The 22,466-nt window shown below is 45.7% G+C and overlaps 1 protein-coding gene and 1 long non-coding RNA gene across 4 annotated transcripts; one reads left to right on the top strand and one right to left on the bottom strand.

Annotated features, from left to right (window-relative positions):
* Positions 1 to 185: 185 nt before the first annotated feature.
* Positions 186 to 3,277, bottom strand: LOC310676937. The gene is made up of 2 exons (XR_014510809.1): positions 2,612 to 3,277; positions 186 to 767 (listed from the first exon to the last, which is right to left on the bottom strand). It is a non-coding gene; the product is annotated as an uncharacterized lncRNA (long non-coding RNA).
* A 12,620-nt stretch (positions 3,278 to 15,897) lies between these two features.
* On the top strand, positions 15,898 to 22,234 carry LOC310675749 (uncharacterized protein). 3 transcript variants are annotated; one of them, XM_083436803.1, is made up of 3 exons: positions 15,898 to 16,037; positions 17,955 to 18,061; positions 21,203 to 22,234. In XM_083436803.1, the coding sequence occupies exon 3, from the start codon at positions 21,234 to 21,236 to the stop codon at positions 22,143 to 22,145; it is 912 nt and encodes a 303-aa protein (XP_083292929.1). In that variant the 5' UTR covers positions 15,898 to 16,037; positions 17,955 to 18,061; positions 21,203 to 21,233; the 3' UTR covers positions 22,146 to 22,234. The 3 variants fall into 3 exon arrangements, with proteins under 3 accessions (XP_083292929.1, XP_083292927.1, XP_083292928.1); XM_083436801.1 differs by having other exon boundaries at positions 15,912 to 16,267; XM_083436802.1 differs by lacking the exon at positions 17,955 to 18,061 and having other exon boundaries at positions 15,915 to 16,037.
* Positions 22,235 to 22,466: the final 232 nt, after the last annotated feature.

The raw sequence follows: 22,466 nt of genomic DNA, 5'->3' as shown, positions 1-22,466 counted from the left end.
CTACAGCTTAGGGCCCCACTCTCTTGGGGGCCCCCCCAAAAATTAAAGGAAACAAACAACCGGATGTACATTTCCAAAATAAAGATAAAAAACAAATAAAACCTACATAACAGCCCCCTATGGCCCCTGGTCTTTTCTTGAGGACTGGGACCCTTGAGCTTTTAAAAAGTGGGAAAACCAACACATTTGTGTCATTTTTTTTTTAATTCACGCTGTTGGTTGTGATCATTAGCAAAAAAAAATTTTTTTTTTTGCCGTTCTTTTGTCTCCTGTTCATTTCTCGGCGGCAAAATTTCCCTTCGGCCTGGGAGTCTGATAGATCTTTTCTTGAGGGTTTTTCTGGGTCTCAAAGAGGGCCACTTGGTAGGACAATTTGTGAAGCTCTCTGCTCAGCTGCTCGCTGGAGTCAATCAGCGAATATTTCTGCTCTTCCAGCTCGTTGATCTTTCTGTAAGCTTCCTCCGTCCTTTCCCGCATGGCCGCCACTTTCCGCTCCATTTCTTCCATCACGTTCCGAAACTTCTCGAGAGTGTCCTGCAAATTCTGGCTCATCTTCTTGATATATCTGGGTTCCTTCCCTCCTTCCTCTTGTTCTTTTCCTTTTAAAACTTTTCCCAGCACAAATTTCGTTTCTCCAGATCGATGCGAACCAGATCGAATATTCCCCCGCTGCCTCTGAGATTGTGGATTAGGTTTCGTTGTGGCGTCGCCGGCTGGCTACAGACAGCTGCTTCTTGCGGATATTGTTCGTTCGGTGGCGGCCTTCTCTGAATACAAATGGGGGCGAAATTATTTTTATTCACGTACTAGGCTTGGCCAATGGTCAGGGGTGATGGGAGTTGTAGTCCAAATATGTTTTGGAACTGTTAACCTGTTTATAAATGCTATAAATAAATGAAAGCAACAAATCCGGATGGCCACAGATTCCCCACTCCTGCTGGGCTGAGACTCCTATCATCTCTGACCGCTGCCATCTGCTGGCAGGGGCTGATGGGACTTGTAGTCCAACGCCATTCTGGACAGCACCTGTTCCCCATTTGTTAGATGCTGCTGTTTGAGCAACCAGTGCCTATTTGCTTTGTTTTTTCTGCCTACCCCCCACTCAGTGACTGAAATATAGAAGGAAAGAAGGAAAATAGAAGGGAAATGTAGGGAAATATAGGTGGGCTCAGGGGCATAGCGTGGGGAGCAGTGGCGTAGCGTGGGGGGTGCAGGGGGGGCCGGCCGCACCGGGCGCAACATCTGGGGGGGGGGTGCACTCGCACTCGCAGCTCTCTGCCCCTGGCTCACTCACTCTCTCTCACTGCAGTGCTGGCTGTGCAAATCCGATCCGAGCCACCGGGTCGCCGCCCACTGTGGAGGGGAGGGTGCCAGGCGTGCGGTGCGGTGCGGAGAGAGAGCGAGGGACTATCTGGGGGAGGGACAGTGCAGTGGGGGGGGCGCAAATTACTTGCCTTGCCCCGGGTGCTGACAACCTATGCTACGCCACTGGTGGGGAGCCCATAGGAGGGCCATAACCCCAGGCGCATTATTTTGAGGAGCGCGAGTTGGGTACCCCACACAGGGATCCCTGCCCTGCCTGCCGCTGGGGGTCTCTGGGCCCCAGAGCCCGGGGCCAGGCCTCCATGCCCCTGGCCCCCTTCTTGAATGGCTGTCTGGTCAGTGTTGGGGAGGGTCACCTGCCAAGGGCTGCATCAGTTGGTCGGTCTCCCCCTTGCACCGATGGGCAGGTGGGCAATGTAGTGTGGCCCCATGAACCCTCCATGTCTAACGCCAGCCCTGTGAGAGTTGGGCTGGCGTGGTGGGTTTTGTCCCCCCTTTGTCCCACCTGGTGCATGTTTGGGTGTCCCGGGTGCCAGCAAAGGAGCAGGGACCCAGGGGGTGGAGTCAGAGGGACTATAAAACCAGCTCTGGGAGGGGCAAAGGCGGGGGTTCGTTGGGTGGTTGGTTGGAGTGGGAGTGAATTGGGATAGAGTCTGTGGGCAGGTTGAGTTAGTGTAGAGAAATAAGCTGAGTCAGGAACAGTTAGGAGCTAGGAAGATGAGTAAGTATCTGAGAGGTGGTTTAGTGAGTGAGAGCAGGTAGCAGAAGTTATAGGTCTGGATAGGCACCCCATGATTGTAATTGACCAATACCGTTTATGAAACCACACGCTTGTTAAACTGCAATAAATAAACAGAAGTTTATGTTCCAATTTAACCCTGACTGGACTCAGTATTGTACCAGGTAGGGCCTGGGTGGCGGCAGCGAGAAATAAAGTGGTGGCACAGGGATCAATAGACGGTGAAACGTCCGGGGACCCTGTGTGATCACAGGGACTTTTCTGTGGCCCCGTGAACCCTCCATGTCTAACGCCAGCCCTGTGAGAGTTGGGCTGGCATGGTGGGTTTTGTTCCCTCTCTCTGCCCAGCTCCTGGTCCCACCTGGTGCATGTGTGGGTGTCCCGGGCACCAGCAAAGGATGCTACACCACTGGGTGGGCTTAAGAAAACCCCGTGTCCTAGCACCGTACAATTTCAGCCAAACCGTGGGCTTCTAAGGGGGTCCAGGATTCTTCTGCTCCTCTGTGATTCAAGGACGGCACCCGCCTTATATTAAGCTACGGAACAAACCCCTTTCTTGCCAGCTGCCAGGTGTTCTTCTGCTTGATCTCGTTCACGCAGCTGTTCTTAATGATCCCCCCACCCCCAACCCCAGAGCGGACATGTCAGGAGCAGAGGGGATGGTGGGGAAATGACCCTTTGCATTATTGCCGTGGGAACCTGTAGGCCAATCACATTTGACAGAGGCAGTGTGAGCCAACAATGACTTGGCCTTTGCGGGTGAATATGCCTGGCATGGACAAAAATGGATAGAGAAACGTTTCTCCGTTCCCACTCATCACACGAGAACTCGGGGACGCCCAATGAAGCCGAAATTTGGAGGAATCAGGACAGATCAAAGAAAGTACTTCTTCACACAGACCGTAGTTAAAGCTATGGAACTCCCTCCCACATGATGTAGTGATGGCCCCCAAGCTGGATGACTTTAAAAGAGGACTGGGCAAATTCATGAGGAGGAGAGGGCTACCAATGGCTACCAACCATGGTGGCTCTGTTCCTATGCATCTGAATGCCAGCTGCTGGCAATTGCAGGTCGGGCAAAATCATAGAATACAATTAGAGTTAGAAGGGACCCCAAGGGTCATCTAGTCCAACCCCCTTCAACCACAGCGAAAGAACCCCTGACAGATGGCCGACCACCCTCTGTTTAAACCAGTGTTTCCCACAGTTGAGTCTCCAGCCATTTTTGGACTACAACTCCTATCGTCCCTAGCAAGGAAGACCAGCTAGGTCAGGGATGATGGGAATTGTAGTCTGAAAGCAGCTGGAGACCCAACTTTGGGAAACACTGGTTTAAAACCCCAAGGAAGGAGAGTCCACTAGCTTTTAAGGGTGTTCCTTCCATGGTTAAACAGCTCCTACCATAGCTGTTAACTTACAGATTTGAAAATAAGGGACCAGCAGCCTTGAAAATAAGGGACCAGCAGCCAAAATAAGGGGCCTGCAGCCTCACCTGTTCCAGGCACTCCAGTCTTCCTGTCCTCCTGCAGTCTGGTCAAACTCATGCTGGTAGCTTCGAGAACACTGTCCAACCAGCTTTGTAACCAGAGGTTCAACTGAATAGAATCTGAATCACATGCACCACAAGGCGTATGCAGCCTCAACTTAAGATGGCTGCCTGGTCTGGCTTTGCACTGCAAAGTTTGCAGCAGCACGTGCAACAAAATGGCGTCCAGCATTCAAAAATCCCCTCAGCTTGCATTAAGTAGCCACACACCCAGCCTCCCCCCCCTCGCCACGAGATCGCCAGTCACCCACCATTTTAGTCAGCTCCTTTCTTTTCCCCCATAAGTCAATTGAAGGAGCCTCCAAAACAAATTCAAAAGCCCCCCCCCACAAGATCTCCTTTCCTTTTCCCCCACCATGTGCCCCCGCTCCAGACAGACCTTTTCAGCAGCAAGGGTGAGTGGGCCGTCGATGACGTATCCATCCGATTCCGATCCGAGCACTCAGCACAGGTACGTTCAGCACAGGCCCCTCTGAGCCAAAGGCAGAAAGCCCAGCCAGCAGCCAAACAAAGCCTCAAGGAAAACCACCGTCACCTCTCCGCTGGGAAGCGCTGAGCAAAGGCAAGTCCCCAGGCAACGCAGCCGATTTGATCAGCACAAGGCATGCAAGCTCCACCCCCCAGTCATTCTTAGACTCCTTATTGGGTGAGCAACACAGCCAAGCAACACAGTTGGAGCCTCCCTCCTCCCTGGCCGGCAGGGAGGGAGGGAGAGGAGCTGCTTCCTTTGAAACCCGGGAAATTTAAGGGACACCATCAATAAAGGGACAGCAGCGGGACGTGTGCTGGGGTAAGGGACTGTCCCGCCAAATAAGGGACGCTTGACAGCTATGGCTCCTACTGTCAGAAAGTTCTGGCTAAGGTTTAGTCAGAATCTTCTTTCCTGTTCAGGGCCGGATTTAGTTTTGATGAGGCCCTCAGCTCCTGAAGGCAATGGGGCCCTTTATATGTCCAGCTGTCCTTTGTCAACAACAAATGGTCACTGTTTTTTTATGTTGAATATATGCTATATGGAAATTTATGGACCTAATAGGTATTTAAAGCCATGTGCACATAACAAAATAACCAGTCCATGCAGAATGTAGGCACCCTATATATAGAAAGGAGCAAACCAGTGATATTTTAGGGAGCAGGCTAGCAGGCGGGGCCCATGACTTACATCCTAGGAGCCTAAACAACACAAAACACTGTTGCTGTATGTAGATTTTATTTTAATTTGTTTTTTATCTTATATTTTGGAAATGTACATCCAGTTTTTTCCCCCTTAAATTTTTTTGGGGCACCCCAAGAGAGTGAGTGGGGCCCTAAGCTATACAGTGGTACCTCGGGTTACAGACGCTTCAGGTTGCAGATGTTTCAGGTTATAGACTCCGCTAACCCAGAAATAGTACCTCGAGTTAAGAACTTGGTTTAGGATGAGAACAGAAATTGCGTGGCGGCGTGGCTGTGGCGGGAGGCCCCATTAGCTAAAGTGCTGTCTCAGGTTAAGAACAGTTTCAGGATAAGAATGGACCTCTAGAATAAATTAAGTTCTTAACCCGAGGTACCACTGTAGCTTGTTTAGCTTAGAAGGCGATACCTCCTGAGGCCTTGCATTGGAATGAGCTGGGAGGTGCAACAGAAAGAAGGAAGGCAACACTTAAGCAGTCATAGAATCATAGAATCATAGAGTTGGAAGAGACCACAAGGGCCATCGAGTCCAACCCCCTGCCAAGCAGGAAACACCATCAGAGCACTCCTGACGTATGGTTGTCAAACCTTCTCAGGGAAGTGCCATCCCGAATGATCAATGAAGATGAATGATGGGGCTTTCAAATTGCTCGTCTATTGATTGCCCCCTCCTTCTGCTTGCTCCCATCTCACTTTTCAAAAATCCATCCTTAGTTATCAAGAACCATCCTGCAGGCAGTTAATCCTTTTGTGAATACAGTGCTACCTCAGGTTACAGACGCTTCAGGTTACAGACTCCGCTAACCCAGAAATATTATAGAATCATAGAATCATAGAGTTGGAAGAGACCACAAGGGCCATCGAATCCAACCCCCTGCCAAGCAGGAAACACCATCAGAGCACTCCTGACATATGGTTGTCAAGCCTCTGCTTAAAGACCTCCAAAGAAGGAGACTCCACCACACTCCTTGGCAGCAAATTCCACTGTCAAACAGCTCACTGTCAGGAAGTTCTTCCTAATGTTGAGGTGGAATCTTCTTTCTTGTAGTTTGGATCCATTGCTCCGTGTCCGCTTCTCTGGAGCAGCAGAAAACAACCTTTCTCCCTCCTCTATGTGACATCCTTTTATATATTTGAACATGGCTATCATATCTAAAAATGCATGAAATTTGTTTGAATGCATTTTGCTTAAAATACTATGCAGAGATGCTTGCATTATTCAGGAATTTTAGCTAGAGCAAATGCCATGGGAAAGGGTGGCTGTTTCCGTTTCAGGTTAATTGACGACTCATCCCAGAAGCCCAAATAGAGATCTCTCGCAGCATGAAATTAAACCTGAAAACTCAGCATCTAAATCAGTCGTTGGCGCCATCAGCAGTTGTGGCTCGGCTCAGCGACGCTTGCATGGGATCTCTCACTGGCACCAGAGAGAGGAAAGTTTATTGAACAGTATTCAAAAGAAGACCGCACTGCGTTGCTGGCATGTTAACGAGCAATGTGTTACTTTGTATTCTTCCAACGTTTGTTTTGTAACTTGTTCAAGACCGTTTGCAGTAAAGCTTTGAAACTCTTTTCTTGTGATGGGGAGCTCATTTATTTCTACCCAGATCAGACTGCTGCAAATCAGACATGCAGTCAGTACCTGTTGCATTATGGAATTGTGAGTTTTTGACTGACACAACCTTACTATATGCTTGTGAAACATGGACCACTTATAAACGCCATCTCCAACAGCTCAAAAGATTCCATCAAAGGTGTCTCCGAAAAATTTTACACATCACTTGGGAAGACAGGCGAACTAATACCAATGTACAGTCATACCTCGGGTTGAATGTGCTTCAGGTTGAGCGCTTTCGAGTTGCGCTCTGCGACAACCCAGAAGTAATGGAGCGCGTTACTTCCGGTTTTCACCACTCTTGCATGCACAGATGCTCAAAATGACATCAGGCGCATGCGAGGAAGCGGCAAAACGCGACCCACACATGCGCAGATGCATCGTCACGTCTTACGTTCCATTCAGGATGCGAATGGGGCTCCAGAACGGATCCCGTTTGCATCCTGAGGTATCACTTTACTGGATGAAGCAAAGATCACCTGTGTTGAAGCAATGATTCTTCAACATCAACTTCGTTGGACTGGTCATGTTGTGCGGATGCCTGATGATTGTTTTCCAAAGCAACTACTCTATTCCGAACTTAAAAATGGAAAGCGTAATGCTGGTGATCAAAAGAGGTTTAAAGACTTTCTCAAGGCAAATCTTTAAAAATGTAGTATAAACACCGACAATTGGGAAACACTGGCCTGCGAGCGCTCCAGTTGGAGAACAGCCTTTACCAAAGGTGTCGTGGGCTTTGAAGACACTCGAACTCAGGATGCAAGGGAGAAATGCGCTAAGAGGAAGGCATGCTTGGCAAATCCACACCGTGATCAACTCCTGCCTGGAAACCTATGTCCCCATTATGGAAGGACATGTGGATCCAGAATTGGCCTCCACAGTCACTTACGGACTCACTGTTAAATATGCATTTGTAAAAGACATTCTTACTCGGCTATGAGTGATCGCCAAAGACGACGACACCTGCCTAAGTTTCATTCACCCCAATGGGCATGTTGTGACAACAACAGACCGCATTGGACAATGCCATTACTCCCCCAATGAGGTGGAATTTCTCTTACCTGTTATGTATTGAGCTTGGATCCTAGAACAATAGGCAGGTAGGATCGTAAAATGCAACAACCTGATTGGCCTGCATTAGCAGCCCAATCAGGCTCCAGGAGGGAAGCAGAATCAACCAATCAACCACAATGGGACCCATTGTGTAAATAAAGTATATAAAGCCTGAGGTCTTGGGGAAAATTTTTTCACTGTTTTACGAGCTGCAATAAAGAGTGTGAAATCACTATGTGACTCCGAGTATATTTCATTACCCATTATCAGTGAAGCCTGACTGCAAAACTGGGGGGGCTGGGACCTAACGGCTGGCTGTTAAAAGTGAAAAACAACTCCATTTAAGGTACAAGGAGGGTTCTGATCAGTGACTGGAAGCAGCCGCCGAGACCACATAACTTGGCTCCCGGTATGTTTCCAAGCACAATTCAAAGTGTTGGTGCTGACCTTGAAAGCCCTCAACGGCCTCAGTCCAGTATATCTGAAGGAGCGTCTCCACCCCCATTGTTCAGCTCCGAGGGCCTTCTGGCGGTTCCCTCCCTGAGAGAAGTGAGGTTACAGGGCCTTCTCAAGAGGTGGCACCTGCCCTGTGGAACGCCCTCCCATCAGATGTCAAGGAAATACACAACTATTCTGACTTTTAGAAGACATCTGAAGGCAGCCCTGTTTAGGGAAGTTTTTAATGTCTGATGCTTTATTGTTTTTTTAATATTTTGTTGGAAGCCGCCCAGAGTGACTGGGGAAACCCAGCCAGATGGGTGGGGTATAAATAATAAATTATTATTACAACTGGATTAAAAGAAGAAAATTCACACTGCAGATGCCTCTCCATTCTAGAGAGTCTTCAAGGGATGAACGAATGGAGAGATGGTTCTGTTAGGATTGTCCTACTCACAAGTAGGACCCTGGCAGAGACACAGGGTCCTCCTGGTCTGTCCTTCGGGAGCTTCAAAAGCTTTCTTCAGCCTGAACATCGCAGCGACTGATACCAAGAAGCAGAGTATTGGCGGTTCGCGTAACAGACTCCATAGCTCAGCATCTTGGCTAATCTACTTTATTTACATATAATACACTCGGAGCATTCTGCCTTAGCTCCTTCCTCTTTCTCATCAGACAGCAAAGAGAGAAAGGACAATAGTCCCACTTCATGGAACACAGTAATACCGAACATCCTGTCTCCGTCACTTCCCACACTGTGGAATCATCATAGAATCATAGAGTTGGAAGAGACCACAAGGGTCATCGAGTCCAACCCCCTGCCAAGCAGGAAACACCATCAGAGCACTCCTGACATATGGTTGTCAAGCCTCTGCTTAAAGACCTCCAAAGAAGGAGACTCCACCACACTCCTTGGCAGCAAATTCCACTGTCGAACAGCTCTTACTGTCAGGAAGTTCTTCCTCATGTTTAGGTGGAATCTTTTTTCTTGTAGTTTGTATCCATTGCTCCTTGTCCGCTTCTCTGGAGCAGCAGAAAACAACCTTTCTCCCTCCTCTATGTGACATCCTTTTATATATTTGAACATGGCTATCATATCACCCCTTAACCTCCTCTTCTCCAGGCTAAACATGCCCAGCTCCCTTAGCCGATCCTCATAAGGCATTGTTTCCAGGCCATGAAAACATACACCTTCATGTGATAGACAACAATCTCATGACTGCAAACACGGAGGAAGAATCCTAACAGGTTCTCCCCAAACCTCAAGAGGCAGGGAGTTCCATAGGGCAGGGTCTGCCACATTAAAGGCTCGGTCCTTGATGATGGTCAGCAGAACCCCAGGAGCTGTGCTGGGAACCACCAGAAGTGACCTGTTTCCTTGACTTTACTGCGGTTTCTCCTCCTGCCTGTCCACCCTTTTCTTCTTGTTCCATCTAGGAGAGCCTCCTCTTCTCTGGACATGGCAGAAGGCCAACCAGTGCTATAACCTCCAGGGGATCGAACCTGAGGCCTTCTGCACGCTAGACGGATACCCTACCCACTAGGCTATGGCCCTAGAGGACAAAGACACCTGCTTCTCCCATGACCATCTCCCCACTCCTCCACGAACACACGCCCAAAATGCAGTGGCAAGTTCTCCAAAATGGCATTCAAAGAACCTTTCAAGAAAGTGGAATTCATTTTTTTTTTTAAATAATATTTTATTGAGTTTTACAACAGAAACTTGAAACAACATTAAACAAACAACCTCAGAAAAACAACATAAAGAAAAAGAAAAGGAAAAAATAGAAAAGATAAGTATTACAACACACAAACACAAAACAGCAAAATACAACATAGAAAATAAAACATATTAAAGACAATTTTTGTCTCCTTGTATTCTTTACATTAACTTATTTCTCCGACTTCCCCAGGCCTTCCTTCTCTGTATTCCAAATCATATATTCTGTCTGCAAATTCTTGTCCTCTATCGTACTTTGATTTTCTAATACTCTTAAAGACTAATAGATAATTGCATTTCCTTAGTCTGACAAAATATTAAATCTTTCTCTGATCACTTTTTCCCAAATACCCATTCATCCTCAATCCGATGTCATCAAATGTTCGTTATCTTATAATGTTTCTGTAAATAATCCTTGAATTTCCTCCAATCTTCCTTCACCGTCTCTTCTCCCTGGTCTCTGATTCTGCCGGTCATTTCTGCCAATTCCATATAGTCAATAACTTTCATCTGCCATTCTTCCAGTGTGGGTAGCTGTTGAGTCTTCCAATACTGTGCGATGAGTATCCTTGCTGCTGCTGTAGCATACATGAAAAATGTCCTATCCTTCTTATGCACCTGTTGGCTAACCATACCCAGGAGAAAGGCCTCTGGTTTCTTCAAGAATGTGTATTTAAAAACTTTTTTCAACTCGTTATAAATCATCTCCCAGAATGCCTTTATCCTTGGGCATGTCCACCAAAGGTGAAAGAATGTACCTTCAACCTCTTGACATTTCCAACACTTATTGTCAGGTAAGTGGTAGATTTTTGCAAGCTTGACTGGTGTCATGTACCACCTGTATATCATTTTCATAATATTCTCTCTTAAGGCATTAGATGCTGTAAATTTCATACCAGTGGTCCATAACTTTTCCCAGTCAGCAAACATTATGTTATGACCCAAATCCTGGGCCCACTTAACCATCACTGATTTCACTTCCTCATCTTGTGTATTCCATTTCAACAGCAAGTTATACATTCTTGACAGAATCTTAGTTTTGGGTTCTAACAATTCTGTTTCCAATTTTGATTTTTCCACCTGGAAACCAATTTTTCTATCCATTTTGAAAGCCTCCATTATTTGGTGATAATGAAGCCAATCTCGAACTTTACTTTTTAATTTATCGTAACTCTGTAATTTCACTCGATCACCATCTTGCTCTAAAATCTCCCAATATTTTGGCCAATTGGCCTCCATATTAAGTTTTTTTAGTGCTTTTGCTTCCATTGGGGACAACCACCTTGGAGTCTTATTTTCAAGCAAGTCTTTATACCTCATCCAAACTTTAAACAATGCATTTCTGACAATGTGAATTTTAAACATTTTATGCACTTTAACCTTGTCATACCATAAGTATGCATGCCAACCAAAAGCATTATTAAATCCTTCTAAGTCCAACATGTCAGTGTTTTCAAGAAGTAGCCATTCTTTTAGCCAGCAAAAAGCTGCTGCTTCATAATAAAGTTTCAAATCTGGCAGGGCAAAGCCCCCTCTTTCCTTAACATCAGTTAATATTTTAAATTTTATCCTTGGCTTTTTGCCCTGCCAGACAAATCTAGATATATCCTTTTGCCACTTCCTGAAACAGTCAGTTTTGTCTATAATTTGCAACGTCTGGAATAGAAACAACATTCTTGGCAGTACATTCATCTTTATCGCGGCAATACGACCCATTAACGAGAGTTTCAAATTAGACCATATTTCTAGATCTTTCTTTATCTCCGACCAACATTTATCATAGTTATCTTTATATAAGTTCCCATTTTTAGCAGACATGATAATTCCCAAATATTTCACTTTTTTCACTACTGTCAATCCTGTCTCATTCTGAAACCTTTCTTTCTCAATTTCTGTTAAGTTCTTTGTCAAAACCTTGGTTTTAACTTTGTTTAATTTAAACCCTGCCAATCGACCAAACTCTTGAATCAATTCTAAGACTCTTTTTACACTGGATTCTGGCTCCTGCAGTGTCAAAACTAAATCGTCTGCAAATGCTCTTAATTTATATTGTTTAGATCCGACCTGTATCCCTCTGATCAGTTGGTCCTTTCTAATCATATTCAGCAGCACCTCCAGGACTGATATAAAAAGTAAAGGGGAAATTGGGCACCCTTGTCTTGTACCTTTCTCTATTCTGAACTCCTCAGTTATTACATTATTTACAATTAATTTAGCTTTTTGTTCAGAATAGATTGCACTTATACCATTCTCAAATTCTTGGCCTACTCCCATACCTTGGAGATTCTTCTTCAAAAAGCTCCAAGAAATATTGTCGAAGGCCTTCTCCGCATCCACAAATATCAAAACTGCTTTTGTATTTATTTTTTCCTCCAAAAATTCCAATATATCAATTATATTCCTCACATTGTCAGATAGATGTCTTCCTGGGAGAAAACCTGCTTGATCTTTATGAATCTCCTTTATTAATACTTTCTTAAATCTTCTAGCCAAAATGTCTGCAAAGATTTTGTAATCCACATTCAATAGCGATATTGGGCGGTAGTTTTTAAGTTGATGTTTTTCAGTCTCTATCTTCGGTATAAGCGTGACAAAAGCTTCCTTCCACGTTTCTGGTGCTTTTTTCCCCTGAAGTATTTCATTACAGACATCTTTCAACGGCTGAATTAACCAGTCCTTCAATACTTTGTAGTATTTAGCAGTCAGTCCGTCCGGTCCTGGGGACTTGCCTAGTTGCATATTCTGAATGGCACTCTGAATTTCTTGATCTGTTATCCTATCACTCAGATTCAATCTGCTTTCTTGAGATATTTTCGATAGCCCATTCTCTTTCAAAAATTCCTCTATATCTGCTTCATTCTAGGGTTGCTGAAAGTAAAGCTGTTTGAAGTATTTTTGAAAGGCAGTCCTTATTTCCACTGGGTTCTGTATATTTCTTCCTTCCACTTCCAAATTTGTTATCGTGTTCTGTTTTTGTCTCTTCTTTATTTGCCATGCCAATAACTTTCCACATTTGTTTGCTGACTCAAATGTCCGTTGTCTCATTTGCCTTATTTTCCATTCAATTTCTTGATTAATCATTTGCATATATTCAACTTGATATAACTTAATTTCTCTTAAAATTTCCTGTGATTTTGGTTTTACTCTTAGTCTCTTTTCTCCCTCATTGATTTTCTCAAGGATCTTTTCTCTTTTTTCCTTTTGTAGTCTCTTCTTGACCGTATTCTGTTGAATCAGAAACCCCCTCATAACAGCTTTACTTGCATCCCATACCGTTCTTTTCTCCACCGTAGTGTTTAAATTTATCTCAAAATAGTCCTTCAGGGTTTTCTGGGCCTTCTTAGTTATTTCCTCGTCTCTAAACAGAGCGTCATTCATCCTCCATCTAAAGGAACCAGTTGGTATTAAGTTCATTACCATCTTAACAGCATTATGGTCGGAACAAGTCTTTGGGCAGATTACCGCTTTTTTTGTCTTCGGTGCCAGTCCTCTCGTGATCCATATCTGGTCGATTCTTGTCCAGGTCATTTTGGCTTCAGAGAAGAAAGTACCCTCTTTTCCTAGAGGGTTTTTAGTTCTCCAAATGTCCACCAAATCCAGGTTATCAGTCAATTCAAAAAAGGTTTTTGGAAGTCTCCCATCTTTGGTGACTACCTGTCGTTGTGCCTTGTCCATATTTGTCGAAACTACTCCATTCATGTCACCCATCAACATCACATTGTATTCCAAATAATCCATCAATGTCTCATGCAACTTCTTGAAAAACTCGGATTTTCCATCATTAGGTGCGTACACACCTACTATCAGATATTTTTGTCCATGGTATTGGATTTCAATTGCCAAATATCTCCCTTGTTCATCTTTGAACATAAACTTTGGTGAGAGGCTCTCTTTAGCATATATTACAACCCCTCTTTTTTTTACTTTATCAGATGAGATAAATTCTTGGCCCAATCTTTTATTAATTAAAATTTTCCTATGGAGCCTTGTCACATGTGTTTCTTGTAAGCAAATTAAGTCCAATTGTTCCTTTTTTAAAATATGAAAGATCGATTTCCTCCGTCGAATCGAGTTAAGACCATTGCAGTTCCAACTTAAAATTTGCAGAGACATGGTGAATTTATTCTATTATGTTCCTCCAGTTGCTCCCAATGTCTTATCCTTATCTGTCGAATCCGGTGGTGTCTTTTTCTTCCGAGTCCTCTTTGGTTTTGCTCCTGTCACGCCTTCACTCCCTTCCTCTGATGATTCCGATGGGTCTGTTACTTTTAAAGTTCCCTTCTGTAGGTCCTCCTCGTAGGTTTCTAGGAATATATTCTTATCCTCCACTGATTTTATCTTTATCTTTCTTCCCTTGATACTGAAAGAAATTCCTTCCGGGAATTCCCACCTGAAGATGATGTTGTTTTTTCTTAGTTGGGTAACCAGATCCTTGTAGTTTGACCTCAGGTCCAAAAGAAATTTTGGAATATCTTTAAAGATCTCAGCTTTAGATTGATTAATTACCAAGGGTTTTTGAAAATGTAGTCCAAGAACCTTGTCTCTTTCTTCTTTGGTTCGAAACGTAATCAAACAGTCTCTAATTTTGATCCTTTTGCTTGTTCTTCCCAATCGAAAGGCACTCAAGATCTTGAATTCCTCTTTCTCGGATTCCAAGTTCCAAAATTTCTCAAATTCTTGTGTAAGAAGGTCCCGCAGGTTTCCTTCCTCAATTTCTGGTATATTTCTAATTCTCAAATTCGTTTGTCTCTCTTTCAGGTCCAGCATAGAAAATTTTGCTCTATATTCCTCTAGTTGTCTGTTCATCGGTGGTAATTTCTCCTCAGTGGCAACTGCAACTTCCTTTGCCTCCTCAGCAATTTTTCTTGTCTCGGCCGATACTTCCAGTAATTCCTTAATTGAAGCTGTATTTTGCTTTATATTTGCAGAATTTTGTTCTATTTTTTGGAAGGCCTCTGTTACTCCTTTATTTGTTTCAGTAACCTGGCTTTTTAATTCCGTAACTTGTCTTTTAGTGTCTGCCAGTTCTTCTGTCAGTTTGTCTAAGGATCCCTGTATCCTTGCAAATCCTGCCGTAATAAGGTCTTCTGCTCCCGACATTACTTTAACTTTAGGTGTAACAGAGGCACTTCCTGTAGGTTCTGGGAAGGATCCCCTCCTTCCCGTGTGAAAAGATTTGCCAGATCTTGTTGTTTTGTCTTGGAATTGCTGTACTTTCCCTCTTTCCTCTGCCATAAGCCGACTGTTTCAAGGTTATTCTGCAGCTGAAACTTGTTATCTACTCCAAAATAAACAGTGGAAGTTTTTCTCAGTTATTTTGTAGCTCTGTAACAATTCCAGTAACCACCAGGGGGACCTAGCAGATGTTGCAGCTGAAGGGATAATATGTCTCCCACTCTCCTTTCACAGCAAACTTGTATCAGTAATGTTCCCTCTCAATATCCACAACTCACAACTCCATATCCATTACTCCAGTCCTTATAAAAAGTCCTTTTGAGCACTTCCACAGTCCATATGGCTTAACTTTCAAATTTGACAGATCAGGACCAGGAGTCCAGGCAGTGAGCTTTATAGTAAACTTCTTTCAATGCAGGCAATAAAAAAAAAGTTTTTTAAACTCCCCCCCTCTTTCCCTGCTTCCCGAGGGGGGGGGATTTCTCTCCAAAGACTTCAGATTTCAACCCTTTCGAACTTTATTTTATAGGGTTTTTAGTCCTCACGTCTTTGCTTTCCAATGTTTACAGGCGGAAGGCTGGCTCCCTGTTTAAACCTTTCCGCTTCGGTGTCATATTACGTTGTTAATTTAAGTCCGATTTAAGTCCAATTACTTCTCAATTCTTGCTTAATTTCATCAGATCCTTTAAAATATTTGTATTTTTCCTACTCACGGATCCTTCTTTTTAGTCCCGATTGCACAGGGAAAAGTTGAGCGCTGCTCCGATCACAGCTGCGCGACGTCACTCCGAAAAAGAAGCGATTGACTCTCAGCACCGCTTCAACCCCCGCCACGCTCCGGAGCTCTTACTGAGCCCCGGAGACGTTTTGGGCGAGCGCTGTTGGTGCCCGCCGAGTCCCACGGACGTAGACCTCCTCCGTCCACGTTTCCAAGGGTCCCCCGCGTCGCCGTAGCGGTAGAACCCTGTTTTTTTCGGAGCTTCCCCCTCCGGTGCTCAGCAGGGGGCCGCCATGATCGATGGCGCTCAACCAGGAAGTTCAAGAAAGAAAGAAAGTGGAATTCAAGAGCCCAATCAGAGCCAAGGTTTGTGACATCACCCTGCCTCCCCGCTGACGCTATTGGCCGAGGCGTTGCCATGACGAACGACAACACAATGGCGCCCTGAGTGATTTCTACCTTCCTGACACGGGTGCCGAATTAAAAACAGACAGATGGAAACAAACGAGGAGCTGGCAGCCGGCGATATAGGAAAGAGGGGTGTGTTTTCTACCCGTGTTTTTGGGCTTGGAGGCCAAAAAATGCCGAATATCTGAAAGCGGGAAGCAGGGGAATGAGAGAAGTTGCGATGGACAACGCAGTAAGGGCGGAATTAGGGTGCTAGGCCAGAAAGATCCTCATCACGACCACCCAGGGAGGAGTCCGACCTGGGCGCCATGGCAGTGCCAAATTCTCTTGCTAGCCCTCACACCTGCGGCTGAGTCACACAGGTATAGCATCTCCAGAACGGAGGCTGAGGGTTCGAGGTCAGGGGTGGGGAATTCGTGCGGGGACGAAATTTCGCAAAATGCCCAAGCTTGGCTAAATACTAAAAATCAAAGAGTTTGCAGCGACCCCAAGGGTCATCTAGTCCAACCCCTTGCGGTTCAAGAATCTCAACTAGGTCATACATGAAACATGGCTGTAATGGTTCTAGGGGTTGCTCGTGCGTAAGTTGCCTTTACTCCTGGCTAGGTTGCATGGTTGAACCCTTTCTGTCAGGACAGCCTCAAGTTCTGTGGCTGCCTCAGTCGCTGGCAGAATCCGTCAGTGGGCGTTTCTTAAACCACTTCCAGCACAGAAGCTGTTTGACGCCCAGTCTCCTCCCCCGTTGCCTCCGCGAAAGCTTTCTGCGCAAGGTGGGTGTGGGCAACGGAGTACTCGTCCCCTCTCCGCTGGTCTCCTGCGAAGAGTCCTGGAGCCACCTCTCCGATTCCTCCATCTCCTCCCCTTCTCCACTGGTGTTGCGCTGATTACCTTCCTCAGCGGATGGGCTATCCCTCCTCCTACTAGGACCTTCTCCACCATCGTCCGGGAGCCTCCTCTCCGCCTCCCGCTCCGATGGCAGTTCCCTGACAATGGCCATTCAACCGCTGGGGGTGTGGTGACCACAGGACTCGCCGTTTCAATTTTCGGCTTTGGAATTAGACCTCAACATCTGAGATGTGCCTATTTTGATTGGTGAAACTGGATTCATGCCAAGTATTGAACACACATAATAATTTGAACCACAAAAAATAATTTCTGGGAACTGTAGTTCCTGCTCTGAGGGAACAATACTTCCCAAACACAATGCATTCTCAGGAAATTGTTCGTTTAGGTGAGCACATAATGAGTCAATCACTTCCGTTTATTTCTATGGGGAAATTTCTAACCCAGGAAAACCCTCCGAAACCTTGCAAAAGGCAAACAAGGAAGGGAAAAACAGGTCCGGATGTTTGGATATCTTAATCTGCGGTGCGTTTAGTGAGGTTTGGGAACTGATTCCTTGAGTTTGGTTAAATGAATTTTCATGTAACAAGCATTTGGATAGAGGAACATTTCCAAACATCGTTCAGCCCGGACACTGAGGTCCAGCTCCAAGGGCCTTCTGGTGGTTCCCTCATTGCGAAAAGTAAGGTTACAGGGAAGCAGACAGAGGGCCTTCTTGGTGGTGGCGCCTGCCCTGTGGAACGCCCTCCCTTCAGATATGAAGGAAATAAGCAGCTATCCTATCTTTAAAAGACATCTGAAGGCAGCCCTGTTTAGGGAAGTTTTTAATATTTAATGCTGTATTTTTTTTAACACTCAATTGGGAGCCTTCCAGAATGGCTGGGGAAACTCAGCCAGATGGGCGGGGTATAAATAATAAATTATTATTATTATTATTATTATTATTATTATTATTATTATTATTAGTGCTGCGGTCAGAAGGGGAACATTATACCGTTTACAACAGTAATGTCTCGCATCAAATGTAACTGATCTGTAGAAAAGATTCTACAACCTGGAGGTGGGGCGGGAGAGAACACACATATTTTTGCAAACCAAGAAAATCTTTTTATTTTTATTTTTTGTGTGTGGAATCAATAGAACATTGGAGCACAGGCAAAGCACTCAGGCAGGGTTTTAAAGACCCCCTTTGTTTTCATTCTCCAGGCTCCATAAAGAAGGCTTGATCCTCCAACGCTCCTCCCCATTTTTCCTGAGGAAAACAGTTTCTCCCTCCCTGCTGGTGCAAATTTCGTGGGTCCCAGGGAGACAGAGTGAGTCTTGGGAAACCTTCTGCAGTACTATACATGCACCAGTAGGGGGCGCTTTTGCCTTAAACATGTGCCGGCAAAGTCATTTGTTACATACATACGAGAACGGATTTTAAAACCTAGGTTTACTTGAATAAGCAACTCCCCATTCATTAAAATAACAGGTACGCTAAGGAGCAGGCATTGAAAAGGTGTTATGTTATTAAAGTGGGCATATGCAGTCTTCCTGCAAAATCTCCCCTGTGAGCAGGAATCAGGCTTAGGGGGGAAAGGTCCCATTTATACAAAAATAACCTTTGGGACGCAGGTGGCGCTGTGGGTTAAACCATAGAGCCTTGGACTTACTGATCAGAAGGTCAGCAGTTTGAATCCTTGCAACGGGGTGAGCTCCAGTTTCTCAGTCCCTACTCCTGCCAACCTAGCAGTTCGAAAGCACATCAAAGTGCAAGTAGATAAATGGGTACCGCTCCAGCGGGAAGGTAAACGGCGTTTCCATGCGCTGCTCTGGTTCTCCAGAAGCGGCTTAGTCATGCTGGCCACATGACCTGGAAGCTGTACGCCGGCTCCCTCGGCCAATAAAGTGAGTTGAGCGCCGCAAGCCCAGAGTCGGTCACGACTGGACCTAATGGTCAGGGGTCCCTTTATCTTTACCTTTAACCTTTTTCTAAACCTAATTGTGATGGGGAGGGCACAATTTTGACTGAAGGAGTGGCACTCAGACTAGACCTATTTAAATGAATGGGCCTAACCGTGGTGTCATCCACAAAACACAGTTAAAGGGTTATTCTGCCACTTTAGCAGACAAGGGGAATCTTGGGAACTGTAGTTTCTTAAGAGGGCTGAGCATGGCAGCTCTAGGAGATTGCACCCTTCGCAAACTATAGTTCCCAGGCTGCTCCGTGGCTGTGAAGGTGCCAGAATAGTGCTTTAAATGCATGGTGTTATAGTCATGTTCATTAATTTCAATGGGTCTAAAGGGAAAGGTAAAGGGACCCCTGACCATTAGGTCCAGTCGTGGCTGACTCTGGGGTTGCGGCGCTCATCTCGCTTTATTGGTTGAGGGAGCCGGCGTAGTGGCCAGCATGACTAAGCCGCTTCTGGCGAACCAGAGCAACGCACGGAAACACCGTTTACCTTCCCACCAGAGTGGTACTTATTATCTACTTGCACTTTGTGCTTTCGAACTGCTAGGTTGGCAGGAGCAGGGACTGAGCAACAGGAGCTCACAAATGCCGGCTCCCTCGGCCTGAAAGTGAGATGAGCGCCGCAACCTCATAGTCACCTTTGACTGGACTTAACCATCCAGGAGTCATTTACCTTTACCTTTTACCTTTATAGGGCAGTATACAAATTTAATTAACAACAACAACAACAACAACAACAACAACAATAATATTTATACCCCACCCTTCCTGGCCAGGGCCGGGCTCAGGGCAGCTAATACTGAATATAAATTACAATAAAACATAATGGGGGGGACAGGGGGGGAACCAGTTAATTAAAATATGGCTTAAAATACAGCTTAAAATGCAACCTCACTTTAGTAGTAGCCCATAAATCAAGACCATAAAGGAAGGAAACCTCAGATATTCACCTGAGCCAGCTATCCATGCTGGTCCTACATGGGCCAGCAAAAAAGCCAAGGGAAAATTTATATACCAAATCCCATATAAGGAGTCAGAGTGAGTCCAAGCCGAAGGCTGGGCGGAACAACTCTGTCTTGCAGGCCCTGTGGAAAGATGTCCTGGTCTCTTGTGACAGAGCGCTCCACCAAGTCAGGGCCAGCGCTGAAAAGGCCCTGGCCCTAGCTGAGACCAATCTAACCTCCTTGAGGCTCGGGACCTCCAAAGTGTTGTCATTTGTGGACTTTAAGGTCCTCCGTGGGGCATACCAGGAGAGGCGGTCCTGTGGGTCCAAGAGTCCTAGGCCCCATAGGGCTTTAAAGGTCAAAACCATTATTATTTCCCATAGAATTGGCTATGGGCCCTTTAAGACTGCAGACCCCCCTCCTAAGGAGTAAAGTCCCTGGAAGAGACAACCTCACCAGCTTTCTTAGGCCTTCAGGTGGCTCTGGCTGAGACAACATCTTCCCTGGCTCAGCTGTGAGAAGCCACTGGGAGCTGACCAGGGTCCTGATCTGCTTTGCTGCAGATTGCTTGCTCCAAGCTTCAGTGCATATGGGTGAAGAATTGAAGGCTCAAGGCTCCCAGCTGGGCATAAATATTTATCATGATGATCAGCTATTAGGCGCTCCCTTGGCTGGAATAAATCTCTGTCATTTCCCCCTCTGGGGCTTAGCTGTCTTCATATAAGAGGCTCAAAATTAGAATCGTTCTGTCCCTTTAATCTGTTTGAGGGGCCCTTTCGCTGTCAAGCCGTTCATCATTAACTGCTTCCTCTCTGCCTCTTAACAAATATCTCTCCCTCTCTCTCTCTCTCTCTCTCTCTCTCTCTCTGCAAGATCTTCTTTATTTGTAAAAGTATTTACGCACCGCCAACTCATGCAACGCAGCATGACGATGTGAAACAGCATAGGCAATGAGACATAAAACACCATAAAAACAGTGCAAAACGGTTAAAATGAAACAAAAATGAGTTGCATGAGCCTGACCACATTCAAATGACTTCAGGAGGCACCTCAAAATCGAAAAGGAAGGAGCCTTAGAATGGGACCAGTGATTCTAAGTAGGATTTGAGTAAGCAGAGATTCATAGAATGCCTTTCTTTCTTTCTTTCTTTCTTTCTTTCTTTCTTTCTTTCTAACAAACAACAAAATGTGTGGGCCGCAAAATTTAAAATAAGAAGAAATGTGCAGCGTCCAGTACCCTTTCAAAATGCGTTTGGGAGGGGGACTAGTGAGATGTTTTGTTTTTTATTTTTATTACATGTTTTGTGTTTTTATGTTGTGGACTGCCCTAAGACTTGCAGGTATGGATAGGGCGGTATGCAATTTAAATAATTAAATGTGCTGCTCTGGTTTTGCCAGAAGCGGCTTAGTCCAGGCCACATTACCTGGAAAAACTGTGGACAAACGCCGGCTCCCTCGGCCTATAAAGCGAGATGAGCGCCGCAACCCCAGAGTCGTTCGTGACTAGACTTTACTGTCAGGGGTCCTTTACCTTTACCTTTTTGATCTTCTCATAGGGTCTCCAGCTCTGAACGCAACGTCTTCACCATGTCACTGACGATGGAGGAACTGTCGACGACGAACGAAAAGCTCCGCTACCAAATCAGTGACCTGACAGAGACGGTGGCCTACCTTGATTCTGAGAACCAGGCCCTGCTCAAGGACAACAGCACCATCAAGGGCCACAACCGGAGCTTGCAAGAGACGGCGGACAGATTCAAGGCCGCCATGGAGGAGATGCAGAAGAAGGTGGAGGACATCAGAGAGAAGATGGACCACACCAACGCGAGGATCCACGAACTGGATGCCCAGAACAAGGCCTTGGCGAAAGCGAACGCAGAGCTCAGCAAGGAACTCCGTGAGGTGACCTCCCAGGTGGCCCTTTTTGAAGACTACAAAGCCGCTCAGGAGAAGGACCTTCGAGAGATGCAGAACCTGTCAGTGGAGGTCAAAAAATACCTGAAGAGCCTGGAAGATAGGCTGCAGGAGACTGAGCATCACTATCAAGCAGAGAAGAACAATTCCTCCCAGCTAAGGGAGAAAGTCGGGGCGCTTCTTCAACTCCGCCAGAGCCAGAGGAACGACATCAAAGATCTGCAGGCCCAGCTGGAGACCTGCGTGCAACAGGCCACCATCTTGAGGCTGGACCAGGAAAACAGGGTGCAGATAGGCTCGCTAATGCACGAAATCGTGGAGGCCAAACTGGTGGATGTTGCCTTGCAGCAGTCAAAGAGCAGGAAAGCCATGTACTGGTTCTGGCAGGTGGGCAAAGTCCTGAGCGTCCTGGTGCTCGGCTGCGTTCTCCTGCTGACCCTGGCCTTGTGCTACACCTATTTTTTCAACCACGAATTCATGGCGGAGACCCTCCTGGCGTTTCTCGGCGAGCATAACGTCAACAGAATCGTGCAAGGCTTTGCTCACTACTTGACGTGGAGGAACGACGGCCTGTTGCCTTTCTGAAACGCAGCCCGCCTGGACTCCTCCGCGTTCCTACAACTTGATTTTGACATTAGAAATCTATGGATTTAAAAACTTTGTAAGAATCTCAATAGACGGCTCTGGTTGTTTCTCCTTCTTTATTTCATTGTGCTTGGTTTTTACGCTGGCGTAAAAGACATTAGTCGATTCAGGGGCAGATAAAACACCAAGGCCAGTTCAGTTTATCTCTAACTAGCAGCCTCGTACCTTAGCATTGCTTGAAGAAACAAAAAATGCAGCGTTTTTAATGGCTTGGTCTGCCATCTTGATTCAAAATGGCGTCCAGCTGTATCCAAACATAGG

The sequence above is a fragment of the Podarcis tiliguerta genome, assembly GCF_965153285.1.
Source record: "Podarcis tiliguerta genome assembly, chromosome: 4".
Lineage (NCBI taxonomy): Eukaryota > Metazoa > Chordata > Lepidosauria > Squamata > Lacertidae > Podarcis > Podarcis tiliguerta.
Note: the sequence above shows the minus strand (reverse complement) of the source record. Positions and strands in the feature narration are given on the sequence as shown.